This window comes from Phyllostomus discolor, chromosome 2 (assembly GCF_004126475.2).
Source record: "Phyllostomus discolor isolate MPI-MPIP mPhyDis1 chromosome 2, mPhyDis1.pri.v3, whole genome shotgun sequence".
Classification (NCBI taxonomy): domain Eukaryota; kingdom Metazoa; phylum Chordata; class Mammalia; order Chiroptera; family Phyllostomidae; genus Phyllostomus; species Phyllostomus discolor.
Window position 1 is genome coordinate 80,553,172 of NC_040904.2, and position 23,852 is coordinate 80,577,023.

The 23,852-nt window shown below is 41.2% G+C and overlaps 1 protein-coding gene and 1 non-coding gene across 4 annotated transcripts in view; one reads left to right on the forward strand and one right to left on the reverse strand.

The window, feature by feature from the left end:
* Nucleotides 1-1,734: 1,734 nt before the first annotated feature.
* LNP1 (leukemia NUP98 fusion partner 1) overlaps nucleotides 1,735-23,852 on the reverse strand; it is a 36,687-nt gene continuing 14,569 nt past the window's right edge. Inside the window, exons 2-6 of one of the 3 annotated variants that reach the window (XM_036018007.1) lie at nucleotides 19,032-19,547; nucleotides 18,434-18,499; nucleotides 16,933-17,130; nucleotides 7,821-8,051; nucleotides 1,735-3,575 (exon numbers count right to left, since the gene is read on the reverse strand). In XM_036018007.1, the coding sequence (XP_035873900.1) occupies nucleotides 3,426-3,575; nucleotides 7,821-8,051; nucleotides 16,933-17,091 (540 nt within the window). In that variant the 5' untranslated portion in view covers nucleotides 17,092-17,130; nucleotides 18,434-18,499; nucleotides 19,032-19,547 and the 3' untranslated portion in view covers nucleotides 1,735-3,425. The other 2 variants (XM_036018008.1, XM_028505232.2) reach the window with 2 other exon arrangements.
* LOC114491188 lies at nucleotides 2,311-2,413 on the forward strand. The gene has a single exon (XR_003683999.1). It is a non-coding gene; the product is annotated as a U6 spliceosomal RNA (small nuclear RNA).

The following is a 23,852-nucleotide window of genomic DNA, read 5'->3' on the forward strand; positions in this document are numbered from 1 at the left end:
TGGAAAGGAGTCATTAAATTTTGTACTAGGTTATTTTATTGATTTGATAAGATGTTAATGATATATGAACTGAAAGTTCATGTCTGTAAAATAGTTTATGTACGTGTGTGTATACAGGGATAATATTCTGGAAGGACATATACCAACGTATTAACCATATTTATCCCTGGGTAGGTATAATAAAAGGATTTTTATTTTTATTATTTTTCTTTAAATGTATTGTTTATTAGGAGAAATATTGCTTTGTGATATAAAAAAGGTAATAAGCTGGAGACTTCATTTTCAGAGAGTCCCCCCTCCTATATGTACAATGGTCCTGAAAATATGGTAGAAATAGGCTTCCTCCCAATTTGATAAAATATATTATAAAATCCCTAATCATGATTTCTCCAGGTCCTGCCATTCTTGAGTCTAGGAAGGGGAAAAACCTTCTTGGGTGTCCTGGCTGGGGTGGGAGGTGGCTACTGTCTCAGCCAGCCAGCCACTGGTTGAGGGAACTCCATCCAGTTATCCCCCTTCCCATAGACGGGCCACCTCTCCCCAGCCCTATCTATCAGGGCCAGAGCTGAGGAGAAGACTGTCCCCAAACCTGAAACTTGGTTAACAAGACTGAAAAGTGCCTGGAGGAGCCCTGGCTGGTGTGGTTCAGTGGTTTGAGTGCCGACCTGTGAACCAAAGAGTGGCTGGTTCAACTCCCAGTCAGGGCACATGCCTGGGTTGTGGGCCAGGTCCCCAGTGGGGAGCATGTAAGAGGCAACCACACATTGATGTTTCCCTCCCTCTCTTTCTCTCTCCCTTCCCCTCTCTAAAAACAAATAAATAAAATCTCTAAAAATAAAGTACCTGGAGAAGACCTGGGGAAACAGCTACAGCATAATGCAGTCCTTGAGGGCAGGCCAGTGATGTGATCACCGGCTGGCAGTGACTTCAGAATGCTGTGGATGGCTCGTCAACAGGCGAGAAAAACATACACAGAGACAATGAAGTCCTGTGGAGAAGTAGGAACAGAATGGCCACTCTCTCTGGTGGGGAGAGCACACTGTTCCCCCTTTGGAGAGGCTTTTTATTGGTTTCATTTGAATAAGAATTCAGGTAAAAGCTCATTACTCATTGCTAGGAAGTAAGGATCAAACAATAGATAGCAAGGAAGTCTGAGGGCCTATTTTGAGTGAGGATCAAAGAGCTATAAAACTTTAAAGAACAAACTTACTTCTTCCTTGGACCCTTACCATTCAATTGACAGCATTCTAAACAAAGCAGGTTTCACAGGATTTTACATGTTCTTTCTTAGGCCTGATCACCCAGGGAACCAGCCCTTTTCAGCACAGAGCTGCACCACCCTGTCAATGTTTCAGGCTTAGGTGGAGCAAGAGAAGTAAGGCAGCCAAGAGGTTAGGAGATTTTCTCCCAGATGATGAGGACTCAGGCTATATCACAGCTGAGGAACAAGGGTCCATCACCCCTTTTACTGTAGCCTCCAAAGTCCTTTCTTGGTGGCCTCCCACATGATCATGCCTGTCTTAGATCGTTCCTCCCTTGGGGAATCTTACCTGTCATTGGCTAGCTGACCAGGCATTGGGGTTCAGTTATGAATGAAGCAGCAGAAGCAGCGCTCCTGCCAGGGAGATAAGCTTTTGTCTCCTTGCTGGCTTACGGTCCAAGGCCACTTCCTCAGCCTTAGCCTTGGTGGGGGTTACAGCTTCTGATACCAGGCAGGGCAGTTCCCAACAGGCCAGGCCCATCCTCCCCCTCAGTGGTGGCAAACAACAGGCCAGTGTCACCATCTAAAAGCTTTCCTTTATATGGGTCAAAAAGTATAAAACTGTATAAAGGCCACAAAATGGATGAAGGTATGAAAATTGAAAGAATTCAGGTCAAAGATCATCATTATTTTCCTTGTCCTTTACTGTTTTCCTCTTCTTTCCTTCTCCTTTTCCTTCTTTCTACTGCCTATGTCAAAGTTACTTTGTGTCTTACCTAATTAATTCATTATAGTATTAGTTATAAGTAGTAGTTTGGGGAAATATTCTTCTTTACTATGTGGAAACTAGCTGCCCTTGAGCATTTGAAGCTCTAAGACAGAGACAAAGAATAAATCAGGAGAGTATTAGAGAATGCTAGAGTCTTTTCCTGGGGGGGGGGGGCAGGGGGACAAAAGTGGTAGAATATGGCCTCAATGGGCTAATTACCTGACTGTGTAATTATTTCATGAAGTGTACATATGTCAAATCATTGTGTTGTCCAATTTAAATATACACAATTTTATTTGTCAATTATACTTTAATAAAAATGAAACAATAAGAAAAACAAATGCTCACTTCAGCAGCACATACACTAAAACTGGAATCACAGAGAAGATTTGCATGGCCACTGCACAAGAATGACACAGACTCATGAAGCATTCCCTATTTTAAAAATAATGCACGAGATAGAATATACAATGCAGTGACTATCTGGTATATTTGAACATTGCTAAGAGAGTAGATTATATAAGTTCTCATCACAAGAAAAAAAATAGTAACTGTGGTGATGGGTGTTAACTAGCCTTATTGCGGTGGTCATTTCACAATATACACAAATATCAAATCATTATGTGACACACCTGAAACTAATATAATGTTATATGTCAATTATATTTCAATAAAGTTAATAAATAAATGCAAAAGAATAGGGACTCATAAAGTTATAACCAAGAGCATGAAGCAGACCTCAGAGAATTCGTCTCCACCCATGCAATCGAAATGGTAACCTGCTCCCAATCTTGCTTTCCCCACACTGCTCCTTCCCACATGTCACCCACACACTCAGTCAGGACCCGCTGCTGAGGGAAAACGAGGCCCCGCCCAGGTTAGGAGCAGGCCGGAATGGACGGGGCTCTGGCCCTAATGCTGCCCACAGCTGTGAGGCTCTGAACTTTTCCAAACATCTGTTTCCTCAGCCAGCAAGGGAAGAGAATAGGCCCCGCCTTCGAGTGGTGAGGACTGTTTTAGGTAATGCATTAAAGACCTCGGTTTAATACTTGGCATGTTAATGACCATTGTCATTAGGCATACTTACATAGTTACTTCTAATGAGGATGTATGCTTAGAGTCACACTAATGACGTTAAGATTTTTGCGATTCTGATGTGGAAGAGGGGTTGGTAAAGATGTGTGGGTGGCTCTTTAAATATCTTTCTTTACATTTTCAAGTACTTTAATGTATTAAAATATGTTTTATTCTTCTTATTCCCATAAAAGGGCAACAGAGCAGATCAAATTCTCTACTAAGATGCCAGAAGCAGTTGGACTGGGATGCGAGTCTTCTCAGGGAGCAGCCGCACCACCTCCATCACCGAGCACCTGAAGACAGTCTTCCACAGCTGCCACCCCGAACCCTGGTAAGCTGCGCTCAGAACACACAGTGGCACTGTGTGGGAACGAAGCGCTATTTGGGTCTTTTTTCAAAGAGAGGAGCTGCGTATGCTTCTCCGTGTTCTTCCTTCCTAGAGCTCCTTCTTTCCTCCGCTTTCTTGCTGGATCTTATCTCCAACCGCAGGCATTCTCTTTCATTTTTTTCCTTTCTGTTTTCAGGTCCCTGGAAGAGAAGGATCAGAAAAGCATAAAAATATGCCAACAGCTGACAACCTTTTGCATTTCACTTAACTACCACAAATGAAGAAAGGCCTGATCACTGAGCAGACTTCCACATCTTAGTTTCTTATAATAAATTAGCATAAGCCTAAGGATGGCACTAAGGGTTTTAGTCATAAATAAAAAATAAATGAAAAGGGGGGTGGGAGGTGTCTATGGAGGAAACTCAACCTGCACGTGACCGACTACCTCTGACACATGGGGGATGTGATTTCACAACACGATAAAATTACAGTCTCCTGGTGCTTTTTTTTTTTTTTAAGGAATGTGCTAAGTGAATCATGCATGCAATGATTCTAACCTTGCTGTGTCCACTCCCTTAAATTATACTAACAGTAGGGTTTGCATTGGTTTTAATGTGAGGACTCTGTGATGACTGAAGAGTCAAAACAACATCCAAACCCACTAACAGTCCCCAACAGGTTGCCCAGGGGTCTGTATGCATTAGAATGAGGAGCTACCAGACTAACTACAGAGACCCAACCTCCTACATTTTACACCTACGTGGAGGGAGACAGACAATTAATCAAAAGCCTAACAGGGAACAAGAGAATAAGAAGCAAATAGCGGTAAGTGCGATGATGAGAGGAAACAGGACAGTAGTCTGGGGGCCGCGGAGGTGAAGGGGCTGCTTCTTTAGGTTCCAGGCCAGGCAGTGCCTTTCAAAGGAGTTATCAGCAACAAAAAGTGGCACTGATAAATGTGGCGATGCCATCTATTTACACTCCTCTTTTTTCAGAGTGAAGAAAGAAAATCATTGTTCTCCTCCTCCATTCGATGTGGAAATGCTGGGGAACCCGGGAAAGCCTATCAAGTGAACTTACACAGGGCTGAGTGGCGGTCAGATGAGCAGGGCATGACTCAGCGCTGCAGGGGTGTCACTTCCTCCGCAGGGTTAAACTGCTTTCACACAGCACCTAGATTGTTTCTCTGCACCCTGTAATGGTCCATTAGTCAAACTCAGAAAGCAAGGCAAATGCCAAAGCTGAGATTCAAATGAAGAGGAACTTAAAATTTGTGCTACCTCTATAAATGTGCCTCCAGATTATTTTCATTAGATCCAGCAATTGTATTAGGTCCATCAGCCTGTTCAAAATTTATATGTAGCAGTCATGAATGTCTCCAATACTTAAAATTAGTATAAAAATATAGTGATGATTATTTCCAACTTGGCTTTTTCCATATTGGGGGTAAAGACTGAGAAATGCTCATAAATAATGACCTGAAATACTTTTCTTATCTTAGCCACTTAGAAATAAAATGTGAAAATGATCAGCATAAGCCAATTGAGGTTTTCAACATCAAAATGAAAGAATTCAGTGTTATTGCCCGTGATTGACTACAAAAGCAGTTGATCTGGTTCTTTTGGATGCTAAAAGATATACAATTTAAATCTACATGTTTGTTTGCACTTGGCCCCCCAAACAAAAGATAATATCATTTTTAAATTCAGCAAATCACACTCTTTAATGTAGTTAGCTTTAGAAAATTGTGTTGCTTGTGAAATTAAAAAATATTTTAAAGTATTTGTATATCTGTTCTGAATTTTAATTTTCATTGAAATTAACTTTATTTAAAACTGATATAAAATAACATATTTAAAATTATTTACTATGAATATTGTTATCATATGAAAACTTTTAATAATTTTGTAAATTTCTAGCAGGTTTCTATCTATTATAGTATATACCTATGGAAAAAATCCTGAAGTAAAAAAAAAATGCTGAAAATGATGCCTTGGTTATCTTGGCATTCAAAAAGGACTTGGGCCCTGGCTGGTATGGCTTCATGGATTGAGTGCCAGCCTATAAACTGAAGGGTCATGAGTTCAATTCCCAGCCTAGGCATATGCCTGGGTTGAGAGCCAGGTCCCCAGTTTCAGGTGTGTGAGAGGCAGCCACAAATTGATGTTTCTCTCCCTCTCTTTTTCCCAATCTTCCCATCTCTCTAAAAGTAAATAAAATCTTTTTTTTTAAGGAATAACTTGGGAAACGAATGGAACAGCATGTTATATTTAGGAATAATGTGATAAACATCTTTCAATAAAAACTGATTTCACATTTACATACTTTTAAGGCTTATAATATTAGCAAATGATTTCACATAAGTAGTTATATGAGATTATGTGTCATTATGTAAAAAAGTGTTGAGGCCATTAGAATCAACAAAGAAGTGTTTTGATTAAATTGTTTTTTAAGTATATGTATGTGTATACCCTACCTTATCTCAGAAAAAAAATTTAAGATTCTATTTATTCTGAGAGACAGGAAAAAAGAAGGAGAGAAATACGTCTCACATGCAGGCCAGCAGCACTCAGCCCACTGAGCCACACTGGCCAGGGCTGTTCCAGGAAGAGTTTAAGGGGGGTAGATTTCCTGAATGAATATAATTAGTCATTTTAAAATGTAGGGTTTCTTTTGTTTATTTGTTTTTAATCCTCACCTGAGGACATTTTCTTTTCATTGCTTTGAGAGAGAGAGAAGAGAAGAGAGAAACATTGACGTGAGAGAGAAACATTGGTCGCTTGCTTCCTGTCTGTGCCTCTACGGGGGACTGAACCTGTGATCTTTGAGTTCACGGGAGGACACTCCACACCAGCCAGGGCAACATGTAGTTTTAAAACAGGAATTCTTTCATTTCTGTTTTATCCTTGCCAAAGTTTCATAATCTGAATCTAATTTTGAGGAAATATTGGGTAACCCCAAATTGAACGTTATTCTAAAAAATAACCACCTTGTACTCTCCAGATGACAGTGTTGGAAAAGACAGGTGAAGACTGAGGAACTGCTTCAGAATAAAATAGATGGAAGAAAAAATAAATAAAATAAAATAGATGGAAGAGAATGAGTTGTTTGCAACACATGATCTAGAATCTCTCATAAAGAATATTATCGGGATAACAGGCAAAACATGAATAAGATCAATAGATTAGATACAAAAGGATTACACTGGTGGTAATTTCCTGAGTTTCATTACCGTACTGTGTTCAGCTAAGAGAATGTTCCTGTGCCCTTGTTCAGGGATGGGAAGGAGAGGGTATAGGTAAACATGACTTATGGTTACATTTTATTTTTGGAGGGAATCTAGATGAAGGGTGTATTCTTTGTACAATTCTTGTAACATTGCTCTAAATCTGAAACCATATTTTTAAAAAAGCAACAGTATAAAGAAAGGACAAAACAGGAACTCTTGAAGTGAGAGCGGTTTACTATTCTTCCTTCCGTATTCCTCTTACAATCTGGTGAAAAAAGCAGCTTACTAAAGGGAGAGCACCGACACACAGGGTCACTGAAAAAAAGTGAGGCAAAGACACACAGTAACAGTCCCACCAGCCATGTCTGCTGGGCAGAAAGCGCTGGGCTCAGATGGACAAGGAGTGGGAAGCACCTGAGTGTCTTCCCCTGTGCACAGAGCATAGCTCAAGACCCAGGTGGTAATGCACCTGGGTTCACTCATTTGTTCTACTATACAGCAGAACATATTGTTGCTGTTTTGTGAAATAAAACAAACACCAAGGACCACAAAAAAAGAAGTATTTGCTTAAGGCCACTCAGTGAGTGTTTTGCCCCAAATTAATTGCACCTCCAAATTAACTGATCTAGTTTATTACTTTATCTATCAAGTTTGGCATCATCAGTGGAGCTTCTAATACTGTTTCCATGCTGGTCTCCCTTGTGGTCTACTGATCCTCCCGCAAGGCCAGTGTGAACCCCTGGACCACACCTGCTTACCAGGTAGTGTCTAGAGAGCTCCCTCGACCTGCCTTTTTAACGTCCAGGGGAACATGACACCATCACAGACTACTTGCTGCCGGATTAAATACTGCACCAGACCAGCAGGAGCAGTTTTTCTCATCTCCAGATAGTGAAAGGAGAGTGAGTCACAATGATTTAGTTAGTCTAAAGGTGAAGGAAGTAATCTCAAAGAACTAGAGCACCTCCATAACAAAAACATTCCACTAATGGTCCTCCAGGAATCCTTCCCACACCAGGCACCTTCAGTAAAAATAATAATAATAAATTTTTATGTACATCTGGGCTATGTAAAACTGAGTGTCAGTTTTTCAAAGATCTCAACACCAAGCTATGAAAGAAGAAGTGGGATTTGTTCTCCTCTGGTTTGGGCAGGAGGAGCCCTTTGGGTTTCCTGTTCTGAAGTGGCTTAAATATTCAGTGACTCTGTTACATACCAAAGAGACAGAGCATTTGGTTCTGAAGCACAGTTGCTGTTCGAAGGACTCTGAAAATGCCTGCATTTTGGAATGGGATCTCCCTTTTGATTCCAATGGTGCTCTGAGTGACCCATCCCCTGAGCTTTTCCTGTAATCCCTCATGTGGGTATGATGGCGAAACCCCTGGTCCTCGTGAGAATGCCTTCTGGGATGGCTGTCAGATGACGAGGCTCTGGGAAGCACAGGAAACTGGAAATGTAGAATAAAAATGTTTACAGTATAAAGAGGCTGTATGATATTAGCACAGAGACAGAATATCCATAAATTATTAACTAAACAAATACCACACTAAACTGAAATTTTATCTTTTTCATCAGCAGGAACTTTCCGCTGCAATGAAGCAGTAGAATCAATGGATTAAAACATTAAGTAGAACATCCCAAGGTTACTTAGGTTGCTCCACCCACCATTAGGGCAATATAATAAATCGTCCCAAGCCTTGAACTGCAATTGTAAAAGCACAAAGTTATCAAATAAGTTTAATGAAGCCACAAATGTTTAACAAATAATTTTTAAAAAAGAGCCCTGGCAGGGTAGTCAGTTGGTTAGAGTATCATCCCCAACACACCACAGGTGCAGGTTTGATCTGTGGTCAGGGCACATACAAGAATCCACCAATGAGTGGGTCCCACTCAAAAGTGAGTGGGACAACAGATGGATGTCTCTTTCCCTCTCTTCCTCACCTCACTGCTCTAAAAATAAATAAATAAATGAAATGAAATTTCTCTATTAAATACATAATATAAAAATTAATATGTGATTTCTATACAAAGAAGGAATTTCTGAGCAGAAGAGCAATGGAAGAAGTCATAAGGAAAAAAATAATTTAACTATGTAAAAATAAAGCTAATATGCATCTAAAACAACTTAAAGTAATAGACACAAACCAAAAGCATGTGCTACATGTTATACTAATGTTTAATAACACCCTGACAATATGTAGTGTATCTCACATACACAGAGAAAGACAGAGGTCATGAAATGCAATGACATCAGTGTTAAAATGACCAGTGTTACATTGATCAGTGTTACAGTGTTACATCAGTGTTAAAATGATGTCAGTGTTGCATTGGAAAATGATCAAAGGAGAAACGGTTCAGAGAAATCAAACTTCTTGAAAGAACTGTGACTCTTGCTTTCTCAGTCTCTCTCACTCCCCAACCCAAGCCAGCCTAGCTTTTCTACCCACAACTAACTTTGGTCATGATATCGGCTACAATGTTGCCAGGTTCTGTGCACATTTTGGTCTTAATTAAGTAGCATTCTACCCAGTTGCCCAGAGGGCCCTTCTGGAAACACTCTTTCCCTTACCCTCTACCACTGTACCCTCTTGGTTTCCCTCTGATTTTTCTTTTTTTAAAAAGATTCTATTTATTTATTTTTAGAGAGGTGAAGGGAGGGAGAAAGAGAGGGGGAGGAACACTGATGTGTGAGAGAAACATTGATGAGCTGTTTCTTGCACTCCCCCAGCTGGGGACCTGGCCTGGAACCCAGAAATGTGCCCTGCTGGGAATTGAATCAGCAACTTTTCTGTTCGTAGGTCGGTGCTCAATCCACGAGCCACACCAGCCAGGGCCCTCTGATCTTTCTGACTGTGACCTTGTCCACTACCTCTACTTCACCAATAGCTAAACTTCCTTCAGTCACCACCGAAACTGTACATCCCCAGAAAACCTGTCCCACCACCCTGATTGGTTCAGGTCTCTGTTGGAAGTTTTCCTAGGACCTCACATGTCTCCTTCACAATACTTATCACAACTGTAATCAGTAATTTGGGTAATTTTGCTACATGTCTCTCTTCTCCATTAGCTCATATTATCCATGACTCAAGGGCTATGTCTTGGTCTCTGGGGGAATCCCAGTGCTCTGCAGCACCTTGCCTTGTTCACAGCATGAGCTTACTAAATCTATAAAGAACTAAAAAAAATACCAAATGGTAAAAATTGTTTATGCTTTTTAGTAAAGTTATATAAAATGAAATAATGAATAATTTTGCCTTTCAGGTTAGCAAAAAAAAAAAAAGTTCATTAATGATACGAACAGCGGCAAGAGTAGAGGGAGACAGGTCTGCCATTCCTGGTGGAAAGGACTAGAAATGCACACACCTTCCTAGAAAGCTGTTCGCAAAACCTGTCAGGAGGCTCCAAATATTTCCCTTCCTGGGTCCGTTTGTTGAGTGATGCTCTGGGCTGAACTGTGCCCCACCTCTCCAATTCATGTATTGAAGCCCTGTGTGAGTAACTCAGAATGTGACTGCCTTTGGAGACAGAACCTTTAAAGATTAAGGTAAAATGAGGCCATTAGTGTGGGCCCTAATCAAGTCTGACTGGTGTCCTAATAGAAAAGGAAATTTGGACCCACAGAGCAATACCAGGGATGTGTTAACACAGAGGGAAAAGAACGTGAGGACCCACCAGGAAGGAGACCATCTACAAGCCAAGGAGAGCCCTCGGCAGAAGCCAAGTCTACCTACTCCTTGATCTTGGACTTCCAACCTCCAGATCTGTGAGAAAATAAATTTCTATTGTTTAAGCTCCCTAGTCTACAGTATTTTGTTACGGCAGCCCAAACAAACTAATACACGTCTAGAAACTTACTGTCAAACAATAACTGGAAATATGGTTGAAGATTTGTCAAGCTGCTAAGATACATGTGGTATTGCAAATCTGTATTTATAAGCCCATTTATGGTACTTGGTGCTGTGAACAAGTTGGGGAGCAAAACAGGCAGAGTGGGCCCATCTGGGAGCTTCTGTGTGCACAGGAGATAGACACAAAACACGCAGGGCATGCGCTTACTTCTGTGGCCAACATTACACAGGTTCCAGGTGCGATGAGAGGGTGTAACGGTAAAACTGTGTCTGTTTAGGTGAGCGTTGGGACAGCTTGGAGGGGTAGTGGGAGACTCCTTCATAGGTGTGATGACTGAGCGACAATCTGAAGGATGAGCAGGGTTAATGAGAGAATAGGGACCTCTTCCGGCCCGAGGATGAACACCGTGTGTTCAAGGCCCTATCACAGGACAGGCCTGTGGTTCCAAGGAGGAGAGGCCTTGGGGTGGGGGGTCAGAGAGCCCGGGGGCCCGAGAGCAGAGAGAGGGCTGGAATGGGGAGGTGCTGAGGGGCCGAAGGGGGGTGCTATCACAAGGTGGGTAGTCTTGAAATACACCAAACTGTGACCAATACTTTTCTCTGTGATGTGAGATTGTTTGTTTTCTTCTCCTTTTTGGTATTTTTCAAGTTTTGTACAGTGATTATGTATTAATTATCAGGAAAAATGATAAGTTTAAAAATTTGAGACTGAGACACAGAAGGGCAAATACTGCATGATTCCACTTACATGAGGGATCTAAAAATAGTCAAACTTACAGAAACAAAAATAAAAAAAAATAGAATGGTGGTTGCCAGGGGCTAAGAGGAGAGGAAGTGGAAAGTTGCTAATCAGTGGATATAAAATTCAGTTATGCAAGGTGAGCAGGTTTCAGAGACCTGCTGTACAGCATCGTGCTTATTGATAACAATACTGTATTATATACTTAAAAATCTGCTAAGAGGCTGGATCCCAGGTTAACTGTTCTTGCAACAACAGAATTTTTTAACAAATTTTTAAAATTTGAGACTGGGAGTAAAATACGGATTTCCTGTACCACTGAGAGGCCTGAAAAGAATTGAAATGTTTCAATCACAATATAAATATGTTTATTATCTCCTTAGAGCAGGTGGGATTTCTAGTTTGTTGGTTTTGGTGGGGGACTTTGTGAGAAACAAGTTTAAAAGAGCACTCTCATTGATTATAGGGTGAAGCTCCCACTTTTAAAAATGTTACTTATGCAAGCTCTACTTTGGGAATTTTATGTGCCTTTCCAATATAATTTCCCCACAAAGACATGAATTGACGCCCTACATAACTTATTTTTACCAAGTATGTGCTTGGCTCCTCCAGTCATGGACTGAGCTTCTAGGTCTACTTCCCACACTGTCGAGTAGGCTTTGTCACTTGGGGTGGGATCCCCCACACTCTGATCTCACCGGCTGAGCTCCCGGGGGGGCCCAGCTACAGGGCCTGCGGCAGGCACTGACTTTTGCAGCAATAACTACTCTGGGCCCCTGACTTGCATTGCAGCGAGTCCACTAAACAGCTTAGCTGTTTCCACTGTGGTCCCAGAAATCCTGTGCACTCTCTGACCCCAAGTTCTTATTTTAAAGATATTGGTTTTGTAATATCTTCACTTTAGAGCTTAACTGCTCATGTTCTTTATCCTGGCTTTCATCGCTATCATGCTTCTACTGTGCCCCTCCTGCCCTCTGAGTAAACACAGCACCTGAGACACCCACGACAACAGGATGAGAAACAACCAGGTGCTGGGATAGTAAGACCCATGTTGAGTCTTACTGTACAGTGTGTACCAGGCACTCTGGGGACAATGACCTTGAACTCTAGTATCAGAGGAAATCCTACAAGGAGGTTGTTCTTTCCCTTTTACAGATGAGAAAACTGAATCTTAGCTCGCCTAATATTTGTGTGACTAGTGATATTACTGGAGAAATAAAGTGCCCTGCCTAAGCATGAAACATCTCTTTCTTGGATGAATAATTCTAAACTTTTTTCTTGAACTGCAGCAAAAATGTCATACTAGTTCTACACGAAAGTGCCTGTGAACATGACTTTCAATAACGTACCAGATGTAGCAGAATACCACTACAAAAATAATGATAATAATTTGTAGGTCTTTAAAAATTGTATTAAATAAGAATTTTATGTGAGGCATAATATATAACATTGTCTAATGATATCATCAGAGCCAAAAGGGCTGGATGTAAATTAGTCAACATGTGGAAACAGCATTAGGAAAAAATATACAAACTGGTAGGTAGCTCTTTTAGAAATAATAAAGATAAGGTCAGTACCATCCACTGAACATCCTTTAGGGAAACTGAAGGATAATTTAAACTATTAACCTTTCAACTGGGGAAATAAGTGGGCCCTGCTGTGTCATATGGCCCCACTGAGTCCATGGGAAGCCGCCATGAGGACCCAGTCCTAAGCCACAGCAAGGTGAACGAAGGAGAGCTGTAAGAAAAACTTTTGGACCTTGTGAGGCCCCAATCTTCTCCTTGGGATGATTCAAGGACTTGTCTCACTCATTCAGAAACTGAAGTAGCCAAACTCAGCTCATCCAAACCACACGCCACTGAGATCATCACCCCAAATGCCTTTAAATCCGATTCGGTATAGCAACATTTTTTCCTACTAGGTCCCCACTGTCCAGTGATCATAATTCTTGGTGTGAACATGTCTTAGTCAACTCAGGCTGCTGTAACAAAATACCATGGACTGGACTGGGTGGCTTACACAATAGAAATTTATTTCTCACAATTCTGGAGGACTGGGAAGTTCAAGATCAAGGTGATGGTCAATTCAGCTCCTGGTGAAAGCCCTCTTCCTGGCTTGAATATGGCTACATTCTTTCTATGTGCTCATTTGGTCTTTCCTTGGTGCATATATATAAAGGGAGAGACAGAACAAGCTTACTGATATCCTTCTTCTAAGGGCACAATCCCCTCTGACAGGGCCCTGTCCTCCTGTCCTCATAGAAACCTAATTACCTCTTGGGTTTGTGAGAAATCCCCTCAGGGGCCATGCCCCGCCTCAGCCCTATGGGGAGCAACCACAGGGAACCACCCCTGTAGTCAGATACTATGGTTGAGAGTGTGTACCACCTTCAGGTCAGTCAGAAATAAAAATAAAGATTAAAATTATTTTGTGCTTTAAATTGAGGATATGAAGATAAACTATACCATGGGGAACAGATGATTTTTAAGAATGAAAAAAGCAAATAAAAAATCCTTGGGTGCAGGTAGGTAGAGGCTTACTTTGTATCCTCCACCTTGGCACACAGAAGGAGAACTGAGAAAGTCCATTCAGAGCTAACAGAGCCCTAGGCCAGTGAACTCACTGCCTCCTTGAAGAGTCTTTCATTTAGCTTATTCTCCCTCCCTCTAGGCCCAAACTATACAGAACAATGTTAAGAAAACCGTAAGCTGAAAGAGAAGATGACTAGAAAGCTGAATAGACAAAGGATTAAAACTCCACTTTCAGTGAGTGGGGTAAATAAGTGATATGGAAACTGCTTCACTTCGAGTTTGTATCCATGTGATGATGGAGGAGAGAGCAGCTGAGTTCAGTAATGAGAGCAGTCACATCACTTCCTTTTTCACCAAGGACAATCAAGACAATTAAGTTGAGTTTTTAATCACTTTAAATCAGCAATCACAGGTTATAATGAGTCTGGCTGAAAGTAGTCTTCTCGGAGAAGAACTAGACTTGACCCTTTGTCATACCTTGTTCTTTCTGCCAAATTTGTATTTTCTGCTAGAAGGGAAGTTCCACAAGTATGGAGACCTCCTATGTCTTCTTTTACTCTATAATCCTATTGTGCCTTGCACAATGCATGGCACATGGTAGGTGTTCAATAAACACGTGCAGTAAATTAATGCTCCATTGCTATGTTTTTGCAAAAGTCATGAGGCTGAAAGCCCTGTTAGATTCAAATAGGAAAGAAGCAGGAAACTCTCCTCTCAGACGCATGGACTGTAACACTCATGTGGTTGTTAATAGGCAATGAGACGGCAGAGCCTTAGACTGCAGCAGTGGGGAGAGAAGGAGACAGGCGGGCAAAGGGTAAGCTTTTCTTAAGTTATTTTTATTGACCTCAAAGCAAAACACAAAAATTAAATCCTGATTGTTCTCATATCACTAATATAAGGACAATCTGAACACATCTTAGAGTTAGGAAAATTTAAGTATCCAAGTACAGATTCACTTCACAAATATATGTTACTATGTGAAGAAAGATAAAGAGTCAGACTCCCTGTCTCCCGGGACCCTGGCCACACTGCCCTGGGTCCACTCTCTCTGTTCTATTCAGTCAGGTCGTCGCTTTGCTCCATGCCTCATCTCCTTAAACGAAAACATGCTTTCTGCATGTTGGTCTGATGACTGTGGAATTCATTACTGACTCAGATAATCTGAACAGGTTCATTCAGGCAAATGCCCCGAACCAGTACGAGCTGAAAAAAATATATATGGACACCATGTCAAAATGGCGCAAGATGATAGATAACAAATTCCACTATTCCCTTATAAATTTAAGGCAAAAAAAAAATGCAAAAAAAATGCAGCCTAAAATTTCATTCTCTAAATAAAATAGATTATCTCATTTTTTAAAGTCTAACAGGCAGTAAAATTTATTTAAGAAATTATAGTTTATGTCACATATCTTCCTTTGTTTTAGTATTTTCTGTGGCTCCAAAAAGCCATTGGGATAAATAGTAAGTCACATTTTTTTTTCCTCTTTGTTCCTCCCTGGAAACTGGAAATTAATCACACCCCTGGCTCACACATTATGAATACCTCACTTGATGTGGAACATAGAGATTAAAATGAGAGTGTGATAAGCAGGTGTTTGCTTTATAACAGGATCACAGAAAGTTGAGCCAAAAGGGCTCTCAGAGATCATCCAGTCCAACCTCTTTTCCACTTAAGGAGCCTGAAGCTCAAAGAGGTGTTAAAACATGCCCTTTGTCCTTGAGCATACATTTGATAAGAGATCTATTTTCAAATATATGTGTGTCAAAGAAGTCTTATTCCTGCTCTAGCTGGTGTGTTTCAGTGGATTGAGCACCAGCCTGCAAACAAAAGGGCTGCCAGTTCAATTCCAGTCAGGGCACTTGCCTGGGTTGCAGGCAGGTCCCCAGTACCAGGTGCCTCAAGAGGCAACCACACATTGATATTTCTCTCCCTCTCTTTCTCCCTCCATTCCCCTCTAAAAATAAATAAATAAAATCTTTAAAAAGAAAAAAAAAAGAAGTCTCATTCCTCTACCTTGCTGATCACTGGGAATCAAAGAGGCTGCCTTCCACATTTTAACATACTTCACAGGCATTATGCATCTGAGAACTCTGGAGCTAAAAGTAAAATAAAATAAAATAAAATAAAATAAAATAAAGCAAAGCAAAGCAAAACAAAACAAAACAAAATAAAATAAATAAAAAACATTACCCCAAAACTCACTTGGTTCTGGGGCTGGGGAAGGATTCTCTGGTAACTGGTTCTAAGTGACTTACAAACAAGAAAAGCTATAGTAACACCGTGGAACACCACACACGATGAAGCAGAGGACATTTGTGTCCATTGCGGAGTCTTCTACCACCACAGCTGAGCTGAGCAGAGAGAACCCTGCCAGTACCTGCTGGTGAGCACACACCTCGTCAGGCCCACCCATCTCCCTCTCAGGAGCTTTCCTGCTCACATCTTACTCCCTAGACACTGGGTGTTCTTCTGAGACATGGGAAAGTAGTGTTGAGGATGGGAGAATTTGGGCTTCCCCTCCCATGAGGAAACCAAATGGGAACCAGAAGAAAAAGTGTTATCAGATTTATCAAAGGGGGTGATTTATTGCCTGGAATCCCCAGTTTTTTATAAGTCACCAAATAATGAAGCTATTTTCATTATTTCAGAAAGGCTATTGAAGCCCTGGCCAGGTAGCTCAGGTGGTTAAGCATCCTCTAAATATGTCAATGTTGAGAGTTTGATCCTAGGTCAGGCCACACACAAGAATCAAGCAGTAAATAAGTGGAACAAAAATCTCTCTCTCTCTCCCCCCCCATTCCTGTCTCTCTAAAATCAATAAAAAAAAAGACTGTTGGAAATCATACATTGATCCACATCCACACCAATGCTACATAGACTAACTATAACATCAACTTTCTTCCTTTGACTTCAATTATGTTGTCACTCAGTAGGATTATCTCAGGTTTATCAGGAGCTCTGAATAGAAGTTACAGATACCTTAGGTTGCTAAAAATGAAGACATCATTACCTAATAGGAGAAAACTAGGTCCCTCAGAGGACCAGACAAAATGATAAATGGTATTTTTGTAGATATATAAAAAAAAATTTGGAAGTACTGATTTTCAACCAAAGAAGACTTTATACCAAAGGACTCTTCAAATGATCTGAAACCCCCCTCCCCTAGGTCAGCTCTCCCCTGTGCCATGATAACAACTCACTGGGCAGGGCAGGGAAGCTTTCCTGTAACTGGTATCTTGTGATCCGTGGTGGTCCCGGAGTCCTCTCTCTTCCTCCTTCATCCAGCTGTGACCCCAGAAGCTGCTCATCCATTTGGCAAAAGTCACATCATCATCATCATCATCATCTTTATGCTCCATGTAAAGGTGATTAAAAATATCCAGGGCCTGCCCCTAAATCTGGCAGAGGAAAATGTCATCAAACTCAGCTAGCTTGATGAAACCTAGGATCTCCAAAATCTGAAACTAACTGGTATTTTCAAATGGTCTCTGATAATGGGATCCTTAACGGAGAAAGATTTACTAAACAACCCCTTCACCAGAAGGCGGCCACTGGCAATGTCTATTTATAAATTGTGCAGCCCACATGCCCCTCCCCTTCCCCTGTCTTTTTAAATTGAGAGGCTTTTTAATCCTTCCATTGCAGGGGCTTGTGCCTCACAGCCTAAGGGTGGGGAGCACAGTCCACTGCCTGATTTTCCCAGGGCTTTGCTGTCGGTGGCATGTGATAGCATCTCCAGCTGTCAATGATGACAGTGCATGACCCTCATAATATGCCTGTCAGCTCCAGGGCAGCTCGAAAATGGGGCACTGACAAGGGACGGACTGACCGCAGCCTACAAGATGGCCAGCTATTGGCATGTCATATTCAGAGGTGGATACTCTCCTAACAATGAACTTGATATTGATATAAATCCAGCTTCTGGGGCAAAAGGGACAGGTCTTTAATTGGCATTATTTATACATATACACATGTAAATAAGTTACATGTAAAATGTACAAATCTTAAGTGCATGATCTGGTGAATTTTCACATACGTTTAACCCTGTGTAACCACCACCATGCAGCTGAAGACAGAACATTTCCAGCACCGCAGCAGGCTCCCTCTCTCTTCTTTCCAATCCATCCTCCCTCCCCCAAAATTACCACTTCTGACCTCTGTTGTCATAGATGAATTTTGCCTGCTTTTGAACTTTCTTTCAGTGGAATTATACAGCATGCATTATTTTGTGTCATTCAACACTATGTTGGTGAGATATCACTACTGTTGGTGAACAGTAGTTCATGCTGCATAGTATTGTATTGTATGAATATGCCCCATTTTTTTCAATCTACTGCTGATGGTCATTTGTGGATGTCATTCGGACTCTTTCCAGTGGGGATATTAATATAAATGAAGCTTCTATGAACATCATGGCCCCTGGCCTTTAGAGGCCATTTTTTTTTTCAAGGTAAGAATAATATTACATATATTGAGCCTCTGCTTTGTTCCAGGTACAGAATCAAATATTTTACATATGCTGTTTTCATTATAACTACCCTATGCCTGGGAGATTTGTATTACATTCTGTGGTGGAAGAAACTGAGGTCATTTTTTGCCCAAGGGGAAATAACTGCTAAGCAGCACAGCCAAGTTTGAAGCATGCAGTAAACCAACAAAATCTAGGCTCTTTTCACCACTCTTCCAGTATTCCAAACAGACCTTTGAAAAATCTTGAATTTTTAAAGAGGTATTCTTGGCCATTTCCATGTCAAATTTTTCCTTGAGCTGTAAAAAGACAATTGTGACCAATGTTCCTAGAGCATGTTACCACAAGTTGTAAGTTGCTAAAGGAAAGTAACCAAAGCATAAAGTGGTTTGCGACATTTTTATTTCTTGTTTTAAATAGAGTGATGCGTGCTGGTTATTTTGTAATGTGAATGAAAAAGGGGTCACATACTAAACCTGACAAGCTCAGGGGAGGCCTGCATGGTGGGCCCTGCAAACTCAGAGACCTAAAGTAACCACAAGGGATGGCTTGAACATAAAACTTCCTAATTAAAAGTGAGTGCTGGTAGTAGTCATGTAACAGGCCCTAGCTTCCTCAACAAAGGCCAGCCTTTACCTTGTGAGCCTATTTATTGTCTTTTGCCTCTTAGATAACGTACCCTTGGAATGTCAGAGCAATCCCCATTTTCTGGACCCCTCAAAGTATACACATTGCACCAGCACACGAGACCACAGAACCCCTCTTTGTTATCTTATTCCCCTCATACCTTCTCTATGTGCTGTAAATGTTCATTAACTGTCCCATACTCACCAGTGTGAAAGAGGTTTTCTCTCTGTTTTACCCTTTATCCAACCATAGAGGTTTTCCTGCTTTGCTTTCTCCTGTCTCCTTAACCTACCATCAGTGAATCTCATGTAACCCTCCTTCTCTCTTCCTCTGATTGCAATGTATACAATATATTGTAAAAAAAGCTGTAACACTGTCATTCCCCACAGCTTTTCTCAACCCACTGAGATCTTGCTTCCCAGCAATTGTTGTTGGTTTGGCTCAAATAAACTCATAAAAATTATCTGCAGGTTTGGATGTTTCTTACATCCACAGTAATGTTTTTATGAGGGAGCAGAGGAAGTCTGCTTCTCAATGATCAAGGTGAGAACAGGAAAGTTGTAACTGTATGCCGGCACTGTCGTTGTCTCTGTTGTCAGAGAAAGGAATAAGATAACTTCTCTTGCAGAGGCAGGGCCAGGTCTGTCCACAAAAGTTGACTATGAATAAATGTCTTTTTTTCTGGTCCTCCTAAGACAAGGGTGACTTTCCTTCCAATTTCTGAAATAGAAATAAATAAATCTATGGTTGGGGGTGGGAAAACCTAACCAGATAATATCTAATTATTACTTTAAACTATTTTGAGGAAAAGGAATAGGACTTTATTTTAAAACCTTGCCCTGGCTGGTGTAGCTCAGTAGATTGAGCGCAGACTGCGAACCAAAGCATCGCAGGTTCAATTCCCAGTCAGGGCACATGCCTAGGTTGCAGGCTATAACCCCCAGCAACCGCACATTGATGTTTCTCTCTCTCTCTCTCTCCCTCCCTTCCCTCTCTAAAAATAAATAAATAAAATATTTTTAAAAACCCCACCTTTGAATGACATCTGCCTCAGAGTTGTGAACTCTTCCTTTCCTTAGTGCCTTATAGACAGATAGAAATTATTAAGATATTGGAAATAGCTTTATTATGAGGAATTGGCTCATGCAATTATAGAGACTGAGGAGCCCCACAAGCTGCCATTTGCAAGCTGGAAACTCAGGAAAACCAATGATGTAATTCAGTCCAAATCCAAAAGCCTGAGATCCAGGGAAGCCAGTGGTCTACCTCCCACCCAGTCCAAGGGTAGAAGACAATGAAATGAGATATCTCAGCTCAAGCAGTGAGGCAGGAAAAAAAAAATGGGCAAATTCCTCCTTCTGCCTTTTGTTGCATTTAGGCCCTCAGTGGATTGAATAATGATGCCCATGCACACCGGGGAGAGCGATCTAATTTACTAAGTCTACGTGTTCAAATGCTGATCTCATCTAGAAACACCCTTACAGACTCACTCAGAAATAATGGTCAATGTGGGCACCCCTAGGCAGTCACAATGTGTAAAATGAACTATCCCAGGCCCTAATCCTGTTCACCAGGGCTCCCACCCTTATGATCCATTTACCTCCCAAAGACCCCACCTCCAAATGCCACCCCACTGTGGATTACGCTTCAACCAGTGAACTTTGGAAGATCACAGACATTCAGGGCAGCCTACATGACCAGCACCTAGTAACAACCCTGGGCACTAAGTCTCTAATAAACATGGAGAAAATATTTCGCATGCGTTCCCACCACTCATTGCCAGAGGAATTAAGCACATTCTATGTGACTTTTGAAAGCTTTTTTCTGGTTTCCTCTGGACTCACCCAATATGCCCTTCTCCTTTTGTGATTTTGCTTTGTAACCCTTTGGTGCAATAAATCTTATCCATAAGTACAACTATATGCTGAGTGCTGTGAGTTCTAGCAAATTCCCAAACTAGGGGTGACAGTTGGTGTCAGAAGTAGGACTTCCTAAAACTACCCTGACTCACTGAAATGTGGCTTAAGCAGTGTTTGGTGAAAGGAAGGATGAAGAGGGCACAGGATGAACCTTTGATGTCCAGCGGAGACATAGCCATCTGTGGTATGAAGTAGCTGCTGAAATGATGTCCATTGTGAGGTAAAATTACCAACATAATTTAAAAAGGATAGATCCAGCCCTAGCAGAGTTGGTTCATCAGATCCGTTGGCTGCTTTAGCCATGGTAGCTAAAGTTAAGGAATTAAAAAGTGCAATCTGGTTGATGTTTGTGGATTTCATTCTCTCCTCTAGGTGGGAAAGAAAGGTCCCAAAATTTCCCCCAAAATGTTATGGTTGACCCAAAATGGTAAATCTTTGTATCAATCTCTCCTCCAAGTGGGAGGGAGGAACATTAAGTCAGTTCTAAGGCTGGAGCAAACTGAAGATAAATCAGAAAAGAAGGATAGGGTGGGGAATAACACTCTATCCACTGGTGCAACAGTTCCCTGTATAACCCGCTGGGATCTCGGGCAACCCTGGAAGTGCTGAATTTGCTGCACGGGGTTTGAGTAAACTTGCAATGAAGAAAAAGAGAGAAAGAGAGAGAGAGAGACTTTTAAAATGGCTTTTTATTTTATGGCTATTGCTTCTGGATGTATGACAAAAACTGATGTAAAATATTACATGCTTATATTATCATCAGTGCTAGGGATTTTCCCAGTCAGGGGAAGCTGCCCTGTAAAAGGTGTTAGTACAACCTGACTTCCTGCTTTTTACTGCTAGTGATGGATTAAAATTTAAACTCTTTGAATATCTGAGTGCTGAAATCTTCACAACTAATTATATTTGCTATGATTTTCACCTGCTGGAGGCTATGGGAAAAGGTAGACAACATAAACGGAAAACACACTTTTTGAGTTTTAAAATGCAGTTTTTAGTTTGCTAATTAAGTTCTTGTAAAATCAGTTGTCTGACCCATAGAAACTGATTTCCCAGCCTACGATGAATATTTTAGAGTGCGTCAGTTTGGACTCTAAGATTGGTGAGACAAAATGGGCTTAGAAGGACTGGAGCCCCACTGCCTGACCCTGTAGTCTCTCAGCTTCTCTGCTGCTAAAAAGGAAGTCACTGGCCTTTTGGAATCCTGAATTCAGAGATCCTCAGTGCTTGGACCTGAGGGTGGGCTGAAACCTGATAACATCTGTGAAGGCCTATTCTAATCTCTGAACACAGACGTAGTGCCAATGAACAGAACCGAGATTCTGGGACCAGTGCAGATTTAAGACACCCCTCTATGGGCCACACACAATGCACATGTCCCTCACGTGGGACACTGGCAGATGCCCATGGGGAAACACTTGTTCTCAGAGGGCACCATCTGAAACCAAGCTGCTGCTGGTGGCCCTGCATTTCTAATGAGGGAACTAATTGCATCCGAGACGACTGGTTACAAGAAACCTGGATTATTGAAAGCTAAGAGTTGGGAAAGAGCACATCATGGGCAGTGGGACCTCTCCACCCGCTCCTGGCAGATGGGACTCTCAGTCCTTCTAAGGGATGTCTCACTGCTGTTGACTGTGTCCGGCTTTCCAGATTACTTGAAACTTGCAAGGATGGATGGCTTGCCTGACTGTACTTCACTCACCTTTCTGTGTAGTCAGAGAGTGTGACTGTTAAATATATCTGTCCCCAAAGAGAGACTGTTATTTTCTAGGCTGCTTACTAAACAAATCATTGGGACAAAAGGGGTGGGGGTTATATAGCACATTCTGAAAGCTTCTGATAATTCAAGATTTTGTCCTAACCCACTTCTAAACATGAAGTCCCTCTGGGACTCCAAAGAACTTCCTGGTAAACACTCTGGTTTTCTTGTTGTTGCTTATTTTTTATTTATTGATTTTAGAAAAAGTGAGAGAGAAAGGGGGAGAGGGAGAGACAGAGAGAAACATCAATTCTGTTGTTCCACTTATTTATGCATTTGTTGGTTGATTCTTGGATGTGCCCCGAACAACCAGGGACTGAACCCAATAAACAATGGAAAATCTTCAGATTATTAAAAGTGCTGAGTATAAAAAGCCCAGCCTGAAAAGGATACACTCTGTATGATTTTCTTTATATAATATTGTTTAACTAACACAATCTTAGAGATGAAGGACAGCAGTTGCCAAAGATTAGGGATGGGGGCGGGGTTGTGGCTATAAAAGTTTAGCATGAGGGAGCTTTGTGGTGATCAGACAGATCTGCATTTTGATTGCCGTGACAGTTACACACAAAGCTATACTCGTACGTGTGTTAAAACTGCACAAAACTGTAAGACACAAAGGAATGAATGTATAGAGTGAGATCTGATTAAGTGCTGTGGATTATATATGCCAGTTTCCTGGTTCTGATATTGTTCTAGTTATGCAAGTTGTTAACACTGGGAGAGGTGGGGCAAAGGGTACATGTTCCATGTGCAGTTACTTGTAACTTCCTGTAAATCCATAATCATTTCATAATACAAGAGAAAAAAATGACCCAGAAAAAGAAACTGCTCTAAATAGGTAGCTACAGGATCAATATTGAGCTACAGGTATTCTGGGAAGACAATAATGAAGACAGCATTGGTTTTTAATCTCTGACTCCCCACATAAAAACCAAAGAGCCAGTGTAGAGGAAAACACCCACGGACAACTCTGCAACAAGTATAGGTGACCTGGTGTCCCCACCCCCAAGTGGAGTGTGAGCAGTCAAACCACCAACAGCTAAGACCTAATATAATTGCCGGTGTAGGAGGAAAAAGAAGGGAGTAACCATCTGCCAGGCCTGAGAACAGGAGAACCACAAAATAGCCAATAGTTTGGAAAGTTCTAGGGGCCAATTTTAAAGTATTAATCTTGTATCCGTCAACATTGCTGAATTACTTTATTGCTTCCAGTAGATTATACAGTTTCTTGGATTTTAGTGTTAATCTTATCCAGCAATATTGCTGAATTATTTTATTGCTGCTAATAGATCCCAGTTTCTTGGATTTCTAAGGAGACAACCATATTGTCTACAAAAAATT